At 46.8% G+C, this 19,385-nt stretch overlaps 1 protein-coding gene across 1 annotated transcript; it reads right to left on the bottom strand.

The window, feature by feature from the left end:
- Positions 1-30: 30 nt before the first annotated feature.
- On the bottom strand, positions 31-18,606 carry LOC128809923 (NADH dehydrogenase [ubiquinone] 1 alpha subcomplex subunit 10, mitochondrial-like). Its single transcript, XM_053982352.1, has 10 exons — positions 18,539-18,606; positions 17,583-17,751; positions 16,960-17,175; positions 16,790-16,876; positions 15,023-15,144; positions 13,462-13,541; positions 10,344-10,398; positions 5,650-5,735; positions 364-472; positions 31-36 (listed from the first exon to the last, which is right to left on the bottom strand). The coding sequence occupies exons 2-10, from the start codon at positions 17,695-17,697 to the stop codon at positions 31-33; spliced, it is 876 nt and encodes a 291-aa protein (XP_053838327.1). The 5' UTR covers positions 17,698-17,751; positions 18,539-18,606.
- Between the last annotated feature and the right edge of the window lie 779 nt (positions 18,607-19,385).

Genomic DNA, 19,385 nt, shown 5'->3' with positions numbered 1-19,385 from the left:
AAACAGATTATAAAAAAAACATTTGCTTCCTTATTCCTCTTGGGGGGAAGCTAGACTTCAAAAAAGGTGGGGATTCGGGCAGAATGCACAAGTTCCCAGTAGCAATGGTCAAGGTATCCCCAGCAGTGAGGAGCCTCCAGCCATGTCCCCATGCCATGTCCCCAGCAGTGAGGAGCCCCCCGGCCATGTCCCCAGCAGCGAGGGGCTCCCTGGCCGTGTCCCCTGGCCGTGTCCCCAGCAGTAAGGAGCCCCCTGGCCGTGTCCTCAGATGTGTCCTCGATGGTGAGGAGCCCCCTGGCCGTGTCCCCAGCAGTGAGGAGCCCCCTGGCCATGTCCCCTGGCCGTGTCCCCAGCAGCACTCACCTCCTGGTACTCATAATAGATCTTGTCGTACTCAGAGCCGTCAATGGTGATCTCGGGGACGAAGCGCGGGATGGACACGGAATCCAGCACTCCAGCCTTGTCCTGCACGCTGAAGGGAAAAGGAGCACTCAGTTCACACCCTGCCCCAGCAACAGCCAAGTATTGTACCCAGAGAAGCTGTGGCTGCCCCATCACTGGAAATATTCTGAGCCCAGCTAGATGGAGCTGGGATGGAGCAACCTGATCCAGTGGAAGGTGTCCCTGCCCATGGCAGGGGGTGAACTGCCAGGGCTTTAAGGACCCTGCCAACCCAAACCATTCTAGGACTCATTATCATCATTCTATGATTAAAGAACTACTTTTCTGTTAAATACAGCTTCCAAAGACTTGAGCTATTTTCCAAACACTTATCCTTCTCTTTACAAATCTATGATGTATTGCCCCTCATCCTTGCCTCCACTTTGTTCCTGCTCCAATTTCCTGCTTCTCCATTTCCCCTCCCAGGTTCATCCTCCTTGGAGATGCTCCATCATTCCTGGGACCCTTCTCCATGAATCCCCTCTGGCTTTTTTGCTTTCTATAAAAGCAGTATAAAAAACAGTGGTTTTACTGAATGCCACACACTACCTTGCTAAATTCCCATCCTAAATGGACCAGTACTGAGACAGTGAGAGGGTCTGGAAGGAGGCAGTGCCCCCAGCACCCTGCCTTGGAATACCTGGAGGAAGCTGCAGCAGCTCTGGTGATGGATCTCGGGATCCACCACTCTGCACAGCACCAGCACTTCAGATATCCCAAATTTAAAATGCCTGAGAAACTGCTAGAAAGCCTCCTGCTGCCTGTGGTTTCCACAGGCTGACAGTGCCACCTGCACGTGGCTGGCAAAAACACATCCCTTTCCAGGCAGCACTGACCAAACCCTAAATCCAGCACCAGAAACTCTGCAAATTGGGTTGTTTTCAGTGAATTGCATTTCTCAGCAAATACTGATGTGCACATCAAGCACATGCCCTGAGCAAAGCAAAGTTCATCATCTTCAAGCAATTATTTTTACCCCCAAATCATAAATTTTGGGACCTTTCCTCCCAGCAGTGAAGAGCTCCAAAAAGTGAACCAGTAACATACCCTGATATTCACTCTTTAAATTATCCCACTACAGACAGATTTGTAAGGAAATACAATAATCCAGTCGAAGTTCAGATGGAAGGAGGTGAGGATAAATGCTCTTTTCCAAGATGAGGATCAACAGCAAAGATGCTTCCTATAAACTACAACAATGTTTAACTTCAACAACATTAAAGGTGCATTTCACGTGCTGGAAGGCACAAAAGGGAGTCCGGGCAGATATAAAGCATAACATCACACATGGAAATAAGGTTTTGTGGTCACCCATGCTGCAGTGAATCCACTCCTTCCCGAATCTCGGCCAAGTGGCCATTTGGAAAGGACAATTCCCAGGCACAATTCATTTTAGTTAAGGGCCAAATGACAAACTTGCTGCTTCTAAAAGCTATTTGCACAAGAAAATAATGAAAGCTACTGATGGCTTCTCCATGTTCTCTGCACCTTCAGAAATAATTTGGAATACTAAGCAAAAGCACACCCATTGCCACAACAATGTCTAACCACAAACCCACAGCCACTTGCCAGGACTAATTCCTTGCTCAGCAGGAAGCATTTACAGACCCCTTTTATCTTTCTTTCGTTTTCTTTCTCTCCCCCAGCAGAAAACTGTCACTGTTTATTCTTTTCTGACCCTTTACCAGACTTTCCTGAAGGAGCTCTCAGCACGCAGCACCTTGCTAAAGGTGCAAGGTGGGGTAAGGGAAGGAAACAGCTTAGAAAAAAACAAATTAATGAAGCAACCCAACAAAAACCACCTGAGTTTGCATAGACTGGGCTGGGATTTCTCAACACCTGATGTTGGCATACTCACAAAACCTCAAGTGACAAGAGAGACCTAAAAGCCAACGCCACAAAACCATTCCAGATAAGTTCTATGTTGATAAAGGAAATTAATATCCTTCCTTCTGCCAAAGGGACTCCAGTTCCCTCATTTAGCCAGGCAGAACAGGTACGGCATGGCCAAGGTGAGGCACAGCCACTGCCTTGGTGAGCAAACACTCAACATCAGCATCAAGAACAAAAAAAAAACATTCCAAAAAAAAGCAGGTCTGCAAGAAAAGGAAAGAAGGTGCAACAACAGCTCTTCAAACCTAGAAAAGCCACTGCAAAGAAGAAATCACAAAAGAAGTGTTTCAACTGCAGCAAAAAGACGGGGTGGACAGGGCTTGGAGCAACCTGGGATAGTGGAAGGTGTCCCTGCCCACTGTAAGGGGAGGGATGAAATGGGCTTTTAAGGTCCCTTTCAACTCAAACCATTCTGGGATTCTATTATTTTATGATGAAGAGAGAACCAAGGTGCTAAAGAAAATAGCTTCTAGTGCCAGAAGTTTTACAGTTAATAGTTCATGAGATTTTTGGAGTCTCCATGACAGAAGATTCAAAGCCAGGTCCAACCCATCTCTTGCCAGCCCTTCTAGTCCTGCTGTTTGCAATCAGACATTTAAACAGGGACACTTCTTCCCCTTGCTAGGCAAAGCTACACTGGGAAGCAGAGCTGCAGGGTCTCTGTCCCTCTCTGCCAGGTTCTGAAGGAGCTGCAGGGACAGATCAGATTTAGTTGTGCAGTTGTCTGATGCAACAAGCACAGCAAGTTCCCCGAGCTGATAAATAACACAGGCAAGGCTACACAGCCTGCAGCTCCTCCTCGCAAATGCAATTTATTTTGCAATACATGTAGACAGACAAATGGCACTGGGAAGGGCCCAGATAAAAACATGCCTGAAACAGTGCAGTGGCAGCAGAGGAGCTCCCCGAGACATTTAAAAAGCCAGAACGGTTTCTGTTGGAGAGGAAGGGAAGATGTGAAGAACATCCTCTGGAAGACACCTCCAGCTTCCAAGCCACAAATGCAGCCCTTTTTAATCTTTTACCAAGACCCCACAACCAAGCTGTCAGGGCAAGGGAGAGCACTTAAGGGCAGGCAGGGAGAGAAAAGAGATCATTATGCAACTGATTGCCCATGGGTTGGGCTCAGCGGTTTGATGAGCTGCTTTAATCACTCAGAGGCCCTGCTGGGGTTTCCATGCATTAGATCCTATCCATGTGCAATAAAAAGTTCTCCTCGGTCCTGCTCACCCATCCCGGTCCCCCAGACACAGTGGTACAAGCTGAGGGTGGAAGAAAACAGCAGGGCTGACAGCCCCAAGAGCTGGGAGGTCAACAAAGGAAGCAACTGCAGATGGAAAACCCAACAGGGCAGAACTTCGATTAGATGTGAGGGGAAATTTCCTCACTGGAAGGGTGGTCAGGCATTGGAACAGGCAGTGCTGGAATCACTGTCCTTGGAAGCATTCCAGAGCCACGTGGATGAGGCACTTGGGGACATGGGCTCGTGGTGGGCTCGGCAGTGCTGGGAGAATGGTGAACTCCATGATCTCAGAGGGCTTTTCCAACCTAAACGATCCTAAATAGCTGCTGGAGCCTGCCAGGAACAGCCAGGAGAGGGCAGCAGGTGCCTGCACACGAGGCAGGCACTGGGAACCTGTGCCAGGAAAGCAGGAAAACCACTTTCCAAAGGAAAAATTCCCATAGGCACGGGACACCTGCACAACTGTGGGGACCACAGGCTCTTTGCTACTCGGGCATTGGAAAAAGGGAGAAAAGCATCAGCTTTAGGCTTCATGGACTCACACCTGGGCTGGGCATTGAATCCAGCATGCAATTCCAACATGGCCGACCTGCAGCGGGCTCCCTGCCTTTCTGGAGTTACCATGGGGAAAAATCATGTCCAAACACACACTTTTACAAAGAGTCTCTTCCCATGCTGCCCGAGACATTGCCCAGGATTCCCTCACTCTGCTGAGCAAAACATGAGCTCAAGGCTGGCGCAGGATGTGTTGTCACCCCTTTATCGATGCTCTGACAACCCAGCACAAAAAAAAAAATCAAAAGCAAACCCCAGGAGCTGGGCTCAATGCTCAATGTGGGTCCCTTCCACACAGGATATTTTATGATTCTGTGGTTTAAATAAGCAGCTTATTGCATTCTAGGATCTTCAAACAACCCCATGCTTTTGCCAAAAGAATAATTTCTTATTACCTATGGCGACAAGAGCCTTGTGCAGTAGACTCACCCCCCTCGAAGGTTCAATGAAAATTCAGTCTTTAAAGCAATTTGTTCCCTTCTAAAACTGTGAAATAGAATTTTCATACAGTATCTTCACACACTTCTGTAATTGTAAGGTTTCCTTCAACTCCCTCCTACTCATCACAATTAATAATCCTTTCCTAATACTGCATTAGTAGTGTGGAGCTATAGGAAAACAAGCAACTTATTTCCTCTTTCAAAGGAAGTCTGACTGTGATCATTTTTTAGGGCCTAAGTCACCAGATTTTATCCTCCAATCACTACACAAAGAAACCTCATCTTTGACACAGAAAATGCACCCAAATCATGACTTGATCCTCTCAGACACCACCCAGCACTGCTCTTCTGCAATTTATCTTCACTCCTTGATAGAAAAACCATACAATTAGGAGCATTATCTCTATCTTTAGGAGGTATTTATAGTAACAGCACAGAAAAGTAAAATGCAAGAAATGTCACAATTCTGCAAAAAAAGTTTAACTTGCTTCTCCAATGCCTGTCACAAAGACAAACTTAGGGACACATACTCAATTTAAAAATCTGTGTTTCTATTAACCTGTGAGATGACCAGGAAATAATGAAAATAATATAAGTCTTACGTTTTGTTTTAGAAATGTAACTATACTGAAATTTCCAGCTGCACGTTCAATATGAAGATGAAGTTGCAGCAAAATGGGGAGCCTGTCTCACTTCTGGTATTAACAGCCTTACAAGTGCAGCTATATTCTTTATATACATCTTTGTATTTTATATAAAGAAACTGACAAATTAAACATGATGCATTTGCAAAGAATTATTAAAATCAAATTAAATTCTATTCCAACAAGTTATTTTCCAGTGTCTGAGTCTGATCTCTTCCAACTGGGCAGACAAGGATCTTCGATAAAAACCACTCTTAAACTTGTCTGGAGCCTCTTGTCTCAACAATCAGCAGCAAAAATGCTACACCACGTTCCAGTGCCAAGCATCAATATCACAAAATATAACCCCACCTTCAAAAACTCATGGCTTTGACCATTTTCCCTGGGATTTAATGCCAAGAATTGCTCAGTGGCTGGATGATATCACACTTACTAAAGTCTCAAGTGATGGAAAGAAACATCATCTTGCTCCACCCATGGCCCCTTGTCAAACTTCAGGTACTCAATGTCTTCAATTACCTGGAATCAGAAAAGAAAGCTCTCTAAGGGTGGTTTGATCCAAAACTCAATGAAAGAATCAAAACAGTTCATTAAACAAATGAGAGAGGCTTCACTGCTAAAGCTGTAGTAATAAGACAAATGTCTAGAGATAACATGATCATCTCCCAGGTCTACTTCTGGAGGCTGTGGCCCTGCCAGGAGTACTGGGCACACACGTGGGGGATCTCCTAACATCCCGTGCTTTCAGCTTTGGACGGCAGGGAATAAACTGGCCGAGAGGTGCCTTGTTGACAAATTCTTACCAGATCCAAGACATTCCTCCTTAAACTGCCACTGGGGCTGAAAAGCCAAGAAGATACAACCTCACCCCTGAGGGAGAAGGAAGAGGAAATGGAGATAAGTCTAAATTTAACTCCTTTGTGTTACAAAAATAAGGTTTGGTCAGTTTTATTCCCAGAGAGGCTCAGTAACACATCCTCAGAGACAGGCAGGGGAGCAGGTGTGGCATCTGCCTCAGTGCTGTGTGCTTCACAGCACAGAAACAAAGGCACATTTCAGGCTGGAAAATTCAGGCCTACAGGAGCTGCAGCTGACGGAGCCTTCCCCGGATTGGGGTGACTCCGGATGGTGGTAAAGTCTCTCCTCCAACCCGTGCCTTCAAAGAAAGACTCAGTAGTCTTCAGTCGTCCGGTCTCAAGGCAGTTTATTGCATGTTATCTCAAGGCACACAGACTCCCTGACATTGTCCCTGACTCTGTCTGTCCCCGTCTCTGGCTGTCCCCGTCTCTCGCTGTCCCCCTCTCTCCTCCCCGAAGGGAGGGTGCCATCTTTTATATCACACATTACGTATTAGGTGTTTATAGTTTTTTCCCAATGCCTACTACCTATGTTGAACAGTGACTTTCTACTCTAAACCAATCTGTGAATGCCAACACCACCAAGAACATGGAGAATAGGAAGAAGAAAGAAGGAGGACAGGGCACGCCCAAATCCCTCCATCTTAGAACCTCTGACCCCCATGTACAAACCTCAGACCCCCCTGTACAAGGCCTAAAACCCCCCTGTACAGCACTCAAAAATCCTACCTTTCACCTTGTGACTACTTCTATTATAATATCTAAACTTTTGTGATTTCTTGTTCTTCCTGCAAGGTTGGTAAATTGTTCCATGGGTCAAGCTCAAGACCACAGGGGTCCCTGGCCGCCTGCCAGGGTCTCAGAGGCTTCTGCCCTGGGCCCAGAACATCCAAGAGTGTCTGAGGGACACCTTGGGTTCCGACATGCAGCGATGAGTCCAAGGGCTCAGGATTTCACCATCCACCACAACCCACCCATGCATGAAAGGAAAGGTAACTCACAGCTCAGAACCCTTCAAATAAGCAATGCCACCTCAGCAATCCGTTCCTTCACCATCCCCAAACTTATCAATCCCTGGTTTGAGCTTCACTTACAGCCTGGATCCACCAGAAAACAGATCTTTGCTGCTCCAGGAGGTAATTGCTTATCACACCTGGCTGCCTGGAGCTGAGGGAAACCTGCCCTGGTGTCAGGAAAATGCACTTCAGGTGCCTGATGAGATGGAGACAGCACCTAGGAGCAACCTGGGAAGGAGCAGATTGTTACAGCTCCAAACATCCCTTTCCAGAGACCTTTTCCATAGGGAAAGGATAAAGCTGAGGTCATGACCAAATTCCTGATGGCACACTGTCACCCCATTGACAGGTGAGCCCATGTCAGCGATGAAGTGACAGGATGAGAAAAGAAAAATCCTTGTGTTCTTTAAATACACTGTAATTATTCCCTGCAAACACTAAATCCCAGATATTACCACTTAAAAAATTATAACCAAGTGCTATTACAAAGTAGCCTTGACTATAAAGATCCACTCCTACCAGAATTGGTAAGAAATAATGATTTGGACATGACTGAATAAACACTTTTGAGGCACAAACTGCTGCAACATAACTCCAAGATAAGAGGAAGAGAGGTGTAAGTTAGGTTAGTTCAAACAGCCATTATTTCTTTGACTTATTTAACTGACAAGCTGAACACAAGCAATTCCTTCTCCACTCCACAGCAAAGCTTTGGAAACTCTCTGAACCTGGTAACAGCACTAATCACAGAGTTGCTACAATGGGCTCAAAATGTGCTACAGGGGGAAAGGAATCTGCATTCAAATTAGTTTTGCTCACTGCTATCATCACATGAGAAGGTCTCTCTCCCAGCAGCTCCTTAACAATGGCATCAGTTTCACAACCAGGACAGAAGAACAACTTCTTCATTTATACGGAATGCCCTGGCACCCCCCAGGAATTAGAGCAAATATCCAAGGCTTTAAAAGAAATTAAACATAGAGCTAACTTTGTATTCCCAGTTTTACCCTCAAGCTAAACAAGTGTGAAACATCCTAATGAAGCTCATTTCAGCACTCATTACTCCTTCAGCCACTAGAAGCAAAGTGAATTACAACAGGAAACCCCAACTGACCTTTTTAGGACACTTTAAAAATCGTTTCTAAGCTGTGTATGTGTGCTCTGAACAACCCAAAAGTTATTAAACTGTAAGGCCATAAAAATTCAGCTCCCAAATCCCTAAGCAAACAGATTGGAGTGGGGCTAATGAACACTGCTGTCTGTCAAGAGGATACACCTGTGTAAATACACACCTTACAAGCCAAAGCTCTCCTGCCAATCCTTATTTCCAAATTTCTTCTGTGTCATCCCAGAGGGAAACTGAATCTGAACAGAAAAGGGGGAAAAAACAACCAAATTCTTTCAAGTATCAGTATCTATCACCAACACCCAACACTGACAATGACAACATCATGGGCTGGATAATCTTACAGGGTCTTTTCCAACCTTAATCATTCTGTGGCATTATACTTTAACTTCCAAATAATAATTCTTCCCCTAGTCCAGATTTGTCCAAGCAAATTAAGGACTGCACTGGTGCATCTGATGACCCTATTTAGAGCAATGACAAGATTGCTGAGCTCAGGAGAGTCCCTCCTTGAACACTAAGAGCTTTAGACTGACTTTAAACCCTGATTTAAAGGATTAAAATCAAATCTCTAATAATGGGGTTTCCTACAAAAAAAATCTAGGGAGCAAACAATCTGCTTTATTCTGACCACTTGGAGATGTGTCCAGAGAGAAGGAAAGGGGGAAAAAAACAGGCATTTAACCCCCATCCCAACTTTCCTTTAATTCACCAAAAACCCATCTTGAAACACCACAGCTCTCAACTCCTATCCTTGCTTCTATATTGTTATCCAGAAAAATATATTATTTATATAATTTAATAGAATTAAAATATATTAATATCTATTAAATATATTAATAAATAATATTAAAATATATTATTAAATATTAATATATCAATTATATATCAATATATAAATTAAATGTAATAATTGATTTTACATATTAATAAAACATACATTGATATATTAAAATATTAATATAATTAATAACATTAATAGATTGATATATTCATATATTATTTGTATTAATAATATTAACAATATATTATTAATATCATTAAAATATTAATAACAATATATTATTCTATATAACATATTATTTTAATATATTGGAGTATATTAATATTATTAATATTAATATAATTATATGATAATTAATGAAATATATTAATAATATTAATAATATATTAATATTATTCTCTATATTCACATCACAACCTCAGCTTTTTTGTTCATTTCAGCCTGATTTTTTGTGTATTTTTATATTTATTATCTGCTGTCACACTGAAGCCACCAGCCATTTTTTAGGGGTATAAACCCACACCATCCCACAGGTCTACTGGTTATTAATGATAACCTTCATTATCAAGTGCAGGAGCACCCAAAAATCCATCCACAACAGCAGAGGACCCAGAATGTGGCACACAACCCTGTTCTTATAAAGGCAACCCAAAGGCCTAGAGACAAACAGCAGTGCACCTGTGGGGTAAAATGGAGTCTTAATTTTAGGACCAGGGAAGTCCTTATCAATCTTTTCTGCTTCACACAGTCATATAACCAGAACGTTGAAGGACACCTCAGGCAAAAATGTAATTTTAGTCTGATTAGGGCAGTTAAATATTAAAATACATGCTCTGAGTATGCTAATAAGCTTACTTATTACTTAGTAGTACAGGCTACCACACATATGTATACATTACGCAACTCTCTGCCGAGATCACACTGCACATAACATAGGAGGAGAGGGGGTTTGGGCTGTGTATAAGTAGGGTAAAAATTTCATCTCATCAGGATGAAGACCCAAAAAGCCCTTGGAGACAGCCCATGGGTAATTCTCCTCTCCTTCCTCCCAAGTGGGGATAATTCCTTGCCAAGCTTCCACGTAGGATTATTATTATTATCCAGTTAACATCATATTACTGTTATTAACAGACATCTATCCCTAGAACCAAAATGGGCCCAAAACCTGGTCAGAGTCTCAAAAACCTTGGTGCTCTTTCCCTCAGGGAACAGCAGCTAGACAGGACAGTTAACAATGGTGAAGCAAAAGGCTTCTCTTACCCTGCTAATAACTCTCCTTGAGGGGGAAAGTTCACTGAACTAAGGGAAATCGATTAAACTTACTCCCAGAAAAGCAAAACTTACCTTCTCCACACCCTCAGCTGCAGTTGCTGTGTACTGCAGAACTTCACTGCTCTCACTGCAAAGAACACAGAAATTGAATTCCCCTGATAAAACTGCTGTACCCATCCTCCCCTGCTGCTCCAAAAGGAACAGAAATGAAGTTAAAAGGCATAAACACCAAACCAGAATCATTGCCATTTTTTAGACTGCTCCTAGAATTCCTGTTGCACCTGTCAGCTGCTTCTTTGCTGGTGGAAAGTTGCTTTTAAAGGGCAAATGGCCTGGATATCTACGTAACTTCAGCTGGAAAAAATTTTTTTAAACCACACATGTGATTTTATTTTCATTTACTTCGTGTGGATACTTGCCCCTATTACAACTGCCCAATCTACTTGAAAATAAGTGAAATTTTCAGTCTAACCCCAAACTGGTAGATTTTCCTTTTTTCCAAGTGCATGACTAGCTGTGAGTCATTTCAAGAGAAGAATGCATTCATTTGTCACTATTTGCTCAGGCTGGGCTAGCTGAATGAATACAAGTGTAGGCAGCATGATCTGTAAGTGCAAAAACATTTTTAAAAGGTAATGTTTCCTGGTTAGAAGATTGCTTTTTTTCATCAGCCAGCAGCCTTCAGAGAAAAGGCACTTGCAGAGCAGAGCCACAACAGGAGCTCCTACACGAACCTTTCAAACCACACATGTTCAGCCACATTCAGCAATAGCTGTTTCCAGCTGGAGAAGCTGGAAGGTCCTGGAATAGATGCCCAATGTGGACGTTATACCAAACATCACACAACAAAGTTTAGGAGCGTGGAGAAAAATTGGTAGAATCCCAGAATGGTTTGGGTGGGACAGGACCTTAAAGCTCACCCTGTTCCATCTCCTGCCATGGGCAGGGACACCTTCCACTATTCCAGGTTGCTCCAGGTGCTGTAGGACCTGGCCTTGGACACTTGCAGGCATGGGGCAGGCACCTGGAATGAGAGATTCTCCTCAATATCAGCCCAAGGGAGAGGTCAGCCTTCAGCAGAGCCTGACACCAGCAACTGCATTAAGGACACCGATCAAATCACTTCATCCCATCTCCTGATTTGACTCTGCAGATTATCAGGGCTTCATTAAGAGAAAGCAGCTGCTCAGTGACTCTGCAGATTATCAGAGCTTTCCTTAAGAAAAAACAGCTGCTCAGTGGAAGCAGTGCTGGATATGAAAGAGAACATTACCAATCTTAAGGCTCTGCTCCAGGAAAAGAGAAAAATCAAACAGAACCCAAACACTGTTCCCAATCACCAGGCAGTACCTGCCACAGCACCCAGCTCACAAATCTCACTACCAATAAAAACATTAAAGACATTCGTAACAAGTCAACTAGAAAGGAAGCATCAGTTTTAAGGCAAAAATCCACTATAAACCACTTCAGGCAGCATCAGACCGCTCCAGTGAAACAGCACAAGGTAACAGGAGTTTTGCCCAGTAACAAACTGCTTTTCAAGGAACAAGCAAACAAATGCCAACGTGGAAAGCGGGCAGGAGTTTGCTCAGCAGTCTATAGCAACTCTTGTTAGCCTGTTTGGACCAGATTTTGGGCATTACCAGGAGTCAGGGAATCAAAATAGGCAGACTAAGAGGTAACAGGTAGGCATGAACACAGCCCTCTGCGCCACTGCCAGCAAACAAACAGCTCAGGCAGCTGTGGCTTCTGCATTTACCCCAGATCGGAGCCACCCTGAGGCGCACAGAGCTGGATTCACACACTCCCAGCTCCCCCACAGCCAGGGGACAGAGACACAGATCAGTGTGACAGGCTGCTGGGAGCCCATCTGCTGCCAGGATGCCGAGCAGAGGGGGTTTGCCCAACAGGGGCACTGACCATGTATGCACAGAGGGCAAGGAGGTGAAATCACAGCAGGAGTTAGGATTTAGCCTCACTGAGCACCACGAGATGCACCTGGGGCTTGATCTGCTCCAGAGAACAAGCAGCAGCTTTCTCCCCACCAGTGACTGCAGCAGTTTGCTCTCAGGGAGATGACATTCCCAAGGCTTCCCATTCCCTTCCAAGAGCCACGTGCTGGCTGTGGGGACACACGGGGAGGCCGCTGACCACACGTGACACCAACAACCCCTGCCTGCACGAGTGACAAGCTCAATATCGAGTTACCCGCTTCAGGAGCTGGCAGAGCCACCACACTGATCCACCTTGGGAGATGCAGCAAGCCCCAGGGGGACACAGGCAGGCTACAAAACACCTGGGAATCTACTCTGATTTCTATCCTGCACGCACCAGAACTTATACAGTTAATTCATCTGATACCCTTTGAGAGTTTCCCTTCCAGAATTATGAGGGACCGTAATTCTGCTTTCAGATTTTTAGGACAATTTTAATTTTCCTAGAGCTCTTTTATAAGAGTTGGGAGAGCTGGCAAGCTCTGTTTCATCCAAGGTTTACAGGGCACATGTTTTTGCTTCCCAGAGAGGAAGCCAGGGGAGCCCAGCGAGAGACAGGACACAGGGAATGGCTTCCAACTGCCAGAGGGCAGGGTTAGAGGGGATATTGGGAAGGAACCAGGGAGGAACCATTGAGGCCCTGGCACAGGGTGCCCAGAGCAGCTGTGGCTGCCCCTGGATCCCTGGAAGTGTCCAGGGAAGAGGCCAGGTCCTAGAGGGCTTGGAGCAACCTGGGATAGTGGAAGGTGTCCCTGCCCATGGCAGGGGGTGGTACTGGATGAGCTTTAAGGTCCCTCCAACCCAAACCATTCTGGGATTCTGGGACAACTGAAAGCACTTCTTGAGGAGAGAAAAGCCCTAAAGCCTTCCAAAAAGGCCTGAGAAAAGCTTGTATTGCATCACTCTCTCCTCAGGTCATGCAAACACACACAGCCATAGCTGTGGCATTCTGCACACCATTCCTGAGCCCCTTTTCATCTTGCAACACTGGCATCGGGCTTCTGGGATGGCAGAAGTAACTACACTCACACAGTTCTCATGCTGTAAGTGCAGCACCCCTTCACGAGGGCACAATACTGTACCCTGCAGCACAAGGAGGATTTTTTCACATGATTTGTTGATATTGGCAGAGATTTTAAGGTTTGCGCACGTTTTTGCTCAAAGATCTAAGAGGTAAAACATTTTGCTTTGCTAACCTGATCTCTGGTAGGAAGGTCTTCTTGTAAGCATCCTCAATGCTCTGGAGATAGGAAGGCGACACCTTTTTCTCATATGGCTACAAACAAATAAACAGAAAAAGCTGTGGAATTAGCTTACTTTCTTTTGCCACCAGCACAGACTCCAAGGTCTGCTCCACCACCTGCCAAGGGCTCACTCTGGGATAAACAGTCAAACATCCAAGTGAACCACATGCACACGAGTGAAAGTTTCAAAGAATTAAGAGTTTTATTTGGAGTGTTTGGAATTCCTTACATGCCGTAAAATATCTAGAGCAGCCCCCAGCTATCCAAGGACCGACTGATCCTTGCTAACTACACGTTCCAGGGAGCTGTAATAGCCAGCCAGAAAACAGGAGAAGACTGTCTGAGTCCACCTTTTCTATAGGGAGGCCAAATTTGCACCTATTTCCACAGTTTCAGACAAGTGCATGGGCAAACACCCACTCCAAACTCCTGAGAAATTTCATGGATATCATCCCTGCTGTTAACCAGTTTGCTTTCCACACAGTGTACTTTCAATGCCACATTTACAAAACACCAGGAATTTCTCTCATCTACCATGTGTTCCCCAAATAAATCCTACAGAGCTCAGCACTGCCACAGCCCAGCACCCAAAAAGTCACAAGCTACATCAGCAGTTTCTGTTCAAAGAAATGCCACTGATTTTCATGCTCGGAAGGGCCAAGAACTCACAGGTTCCCCCAGTACATGAAGAACTTCTTAACTGAGAACTTTTTTCTAATAAATCAAAGCCTTCTTTTAATCTATCAGGTCTCCCAGAGTTAAACTGCATTTCCCATAGCCTTTCAACAAGGCAAGACAAACATCCTTGAATCCTCGTAACACATCTGCAAACAGTTACAAGTACACATCTAAGTATCAAAGAAAGAGGGGAAATAAACCCCAAATTACAAACCTTACTTACATTAGTCATTCCCCAAAAGCACCCTACAGCTTTCCTGAGCCAAGACTAGCTCAGTAATGCAGTCATCCAGCAGTGATTTGCTGGAATTCAGGGAGTTAAGTGAACCTGCTGATCCCAGGTGACTCACACATGAACCCCAGCACAGGGCTGAGGCAGCAGTCAACTGGGAAGCAGGAGCCAGGGACCCCAGCTGGCCTCCTGGCACTCAGGAATAAGAAATATATCATCTCTAAGTGCATTGCAAGCAGCACATCACCTGCCCACAGCTCCTGAAGTGGCAGCTACACAGACAGGTATAAAAATTCACCTGCTCTTAAAACAATTTCTCATTCCACAAATGACAGCATATTGATGCAGTCACACAAAAAGTTGATTTTTGCCTTTTTTTTGCCTTTTTAAAGCAAGCATACAAGAATACCCACAGAGTCACCACCACCACACAGATCTCACACCTCAGAGGACAAGCAGCTCCTCAGAAGCAGCATTCAGCAGCAAACCCCACAGGACTCCACATAAGGTGTGATTACAACAGACATTAGCAGGCAGCAATTGTGAGAGACAAGTAATAATAAAGATAAGAAAGAACTAGGCAATAATTAGAGATCAAATTACCTTGCCTTTCTCTTGAATCCGCTTCTGCACTTCTGGGACAGGCACGTCTACATAAATGACCAAGTGAGGTGGCAGCAACTCAGAAATGCTGATCTCCTTGACCTCTTTGTAGTGATCAAGGCCTGTGTAAAACACAAACAAATCACATTCCCCACCTCTGTATTTTGAAATGAACAGGGCTAATGCCTTTATTAATGTTCAGCTCTTTATTAAAAAGATCAGCTGGGCAGGGGGCTCGACGCAGAGCTCGCCCCCGCAGTCATAGCTTTCCCAGGCGGCCGAAAGGAAGGAGGCGTGCAGAGTCTGTCACTGAAGTCCAGAGCAGCAGCTGTCCTTTCTCCTTTCCTTGTGGCACACCGGTGGCCAGAGGATGAGGAGGCGTGGTGTGCAGAGTCTGTTGCTGAAGTCCAGAACAACAGCTGTCCCCGCTCCTTCCATGGTGGCAGCACCAGGGCTCGCTGTCTCTATCTCCCTGCTTCTCAGAGCCTAATACAGTCTGTTCTTTCTTAGGTGATGGCGATGGTTAAAAGCCAGTCAGGGGATGTGTTTCCCTCTTCCTCAGCTAGGGCATTTATCTAGACTCCTCTATTGTGTTCAGTTTTTGATTTATATTCATTTTTATCTCCTAAAAATACTCCCATGATCCTAAGGGGTTTTTATTTGCATGTTAGTCCCAGAATGGCAGCGTGGAGGGGTGGGAGGCCAGGTGGTTTAGAGAAAACAAACAGAGCAATTAGCTAATTAGCATTTCAATATCGGTACTTAGCTAGAGTTAGTAGTTTTCTTTTAGTGTTGCCATGGGAACTAGGAAAGCCCTGCCCGCGTCTCTGGGGAACACCTGGAAACTGTTCATAACATATTTGGAGTCTCTTCTTCTGGGCTCACAGAGCAAGTTCAGGGTATGCCTTTCCTCTAACAGAATTCAGGAAGTTTACAGAAAAACTTTCTCCAGAAAACTTCCATGCACTGAGATCTAAGAATCTAAACCCAGTTGTAGCAAAGAGGGACTTTATTCCTGGCTCAGGTTTACAGGAATCTCAGCTTTTCCTCCACCATTTAGAGACAATAAGCAGCAGTAGCTGTAATCAAGATTTTTGTTCCCTAAGGATTCCAGTACAATCCAAACTGGGATTTTGTATTAAACTGTGGATTGCTGGGCTTTGCTGCCTCAGCAATGCAGACACAGGTCATCATTATCACCTCTCAAAGCCATCCAGTAACTTACAGCAGGTGGCAAAAAACAAATATATACACCTCTTAAATCCAACAGCAAAACCAGGAGGCAGTCAAGAAAACAGTTATGTCCACCTCAGGAGCAGCCAAAAGAACAGATTTGCTAAGAACATGCAGCAACAGCTCAGGAGCTCAGCACCCATAACCCCAAACCAAATCACTCAGGTTGGCAGGAACATCCCCAAATCACCCGGTTCAAGCACTCTGCTGAGAACTCCACCCACAGCGTTCCAAGTATCTCCAGGGGGGAGATCCCAGGTGATTTGCTCCAGGGTTTGACTCTCTTCACAGCGAAAAAGGGTTTTTCCTTACAAATGAAACGCTTTGCATTTCAATCCCTGCCCTTTATCTTTTGTCTCCTCGCTGCCACTGAAACCAGACTAGCTCCACCCAGCAACATACAACACATGAACACCGAACCTTTAAAGGAATCCCTCCTTCCAAGCAGGAATGTTTTGTTTCTTTTTTAAAGTTAACTACCAGACTCCTGAGAGATTATGGCCAAACAGCTTCCTTTTGCTGGCAGGAACTCACATCTCTTGTGGACATATCCCTGCTTTAACATGGCATCCAGGAACACGAAGTCACTGTAGGGAGAGCGCTCCAGCACCACGCCTTGACCTGCAAGGGAGAGCAGGCTCCAGGTTGGAACAAAAGGAGCTGCAAGGTCCCTTCCAGCCCAAACCATTCCATGATTCCCCAACCTGTGCTGAGCAGGTGCTCCAAGGCGTCGGCGTACTGCAGGACTCGGCTCCCGAAGATCCAGGACTGCAGGCGGTACGAGTGCCCGTCGGGAGACTCGGGGTCCGCGTAGAACTTCTCCAGGCTACAGAAGCCATTGAACTTCTCAGGCAGCAGCTTGCCCTCCCCCGAGATCCTGTCCTGGTAGTGGATGTCTGCCTCGGGGAAGTACTTCATCCCTGAGAAAGAGAAGAAACCCACAGCAGAAATAAGCTGTGCTCATGTGCAGCAAACACCTCTTCAGCTACTGAGCACACAGCTGCTCCTTCAACAGCTCCCCTGCCCATCACAGCAGAGGGCAACGAACCCCAACTCCGAGCTCTGCCACGGCCCAGGGAGAGCTGAGCTGTTCCAAGCACATCCACGTGGAAAAGCCAAGCTCCCGGGGAGCACACAGACTCCATTAGAACTGCAGCTTCACTCACAACAAATCCCCATCCCAAACCTCACCAACATCACCCACAGAGCCTCCCCACTCCCTCCAGCATTTCCCAGTCAGGAACTGCTGCTCTGATGAACTTCCTCTGCACAAGAACCACGACTAAACTCTGTCAGCTCTCAGGGAAACAGACAGAGTGAGACATACCCAGTTTGTCTGCTATTTGCTGGGCCAGCTGGCCCTTCCCAGAAGACAGATTCCCCTCTACTGTAAAGACTTTGCTGTGCTCTGTGAACTTCTTGCTGGTCCTTTCTCCCAACATATAGGCCAGCCACCCATACTGCAGGCTCTGCTCAGGGCTGGCGTGGATTCTTGCCTGGAGAAAAACACATGGAAATCAGCAGCTTTGGAGGGATTTTTCAGCTCAAACACTGTTTCTTCAGACACACACACAGGACACACTCTTATGCATCTAATACAAGTTTTCACTCAGTAACCTTAGCACCGTCATTTCAGCTTAGCAACTGCAGCAGTGGTTAGGCAGGAAAGCTGTTCATCAAATTAAAGGCTGAGAAGACAGAAAAAAACATGGAACAATTTTCAGTCTGAAGGCCAGACACACAACACACCCAGAGTTCCCAAGAGAGACCACACATTAGACTTTTGCTCGTACTTTCTGTGGTTCTGGGCACATAATAACACTAAACCCACTCGCAGGAGAGTTACAGCTTCATTTCAATACAGCTTTCAATGCACCATTTCTGAGCGGTGGCAAGAGGGACCCACCTAGGCTATGGGGCTGAAGGCAGGGCCTTTCTGACCCCGCTCAGAGCCTCCCCCAGGCCCCGACAAACATCTTACAAACCTCATTCTGAGCACTGCAGTGCCCTCCCTCACACAGGGGCGGTCATTTCTATCGAACACTCCTTTCCTCGCAGCACTACTGCCCACAGCCGCAACCGAAGGTCACTGCACTCTCCTGCACTTGCTCCAGTCTGCCTCGCATTTCGTCGCCTCTCCCAGCTCCCTGCCGGCAATGTCCCTTCCCAAGGAACAGCCCGGCCCCGGGGAGAGGCATCTCCGGCCCCCAGCTGTCTCTGCTCACCCCCTCCCCCAGCAGGACGGAGCTCCGGACACAGCCCTGCCCAGCCACCTCCACTCACCCCCCCCCGGCAGGGCGGAGCCCAGCGCGGCGCTGCCCGGCCCGGAGCTCCCCTGCCAATCCCGGGCGGCCGCGGCCCGGCCAAACCGGGACACCCACAAGGACATGGCGGCGCCGGGCGGAGAGCGGCGGCGCGCGGTGATGACGTCAGGCGGGAGAGGCACTGCGCCCCGGGGAGGAAGGCCCTACGAGGCCACGCCCCCGGACACGCCCCTCGCCAGAGGCCACGCCCACGGTCCGTGTGGGCTCTGGCGGGAGCGGGGACAGGGGACAATGGGGACAGCGACAGGCGGCACCGGGAACGGCCGGGATAGGGAACGGCCCGGGTTAGGGACTAGGGGGGACAGGGGACAGCGGGGACAGCGACAGGCGGCACCGGGAACGGCCGGGATAGGGAACGGCCCGGGTTAGGGACTAGGGGGGACAGGGGACAGCGGGGACAGCGACAGGCGGCACCGGGAACGGCCGGGATAGGGAACGGCCCGGGTTAGGGACTAGGGGGGACAGGGGACAGCGGGGACAGCGACAGGCGGCACCGGGAATGGCCGGGATAGGGAACGGCCCGGGTTAGGGACTAGGGGGGACAGGGAACAGCGGGGACAGCGACAGGCGGCACCGGGAACGGCCGGGATAGGGAACGGCCCGGGTTAGGGACTAGGGGGGACAGGAACAGCCTGGTTAAGAACAGGGGTCAGGCGGGACTAGGAGCAGCCGAATCAGTGAGCAGGTGGAACAGGGAACAGCCAGGTTAGGAATGGGGACTAGGCGGGACAGGGAACAGTCTGGCTGGGGAATGGCAGTCGGAACAGGAACAGGCAGTAGGCGGGACTGGGCCCAACCGAGTTAGG

Source organism: Vidua macroura, chromosome 7, assembly GCF_024509145.1.
Source record: "Vidua macroura isolate BioBank_ID:100142 chromosome 7, ASM2450914v1, whole genome shotgun sequence".
In the NCBI taxonomy this organism is placed as follows: Eukaryota; Metazoa; Chordata; class Aves; order Passeriformes; family Viduidae; genus Vidua; species Vidua macroura.
The sequence above is the reverse complement of the archived record's forward strand: the minus strand, read 5'-3'. Positions and strand labels throughout refer to the sequence as shown.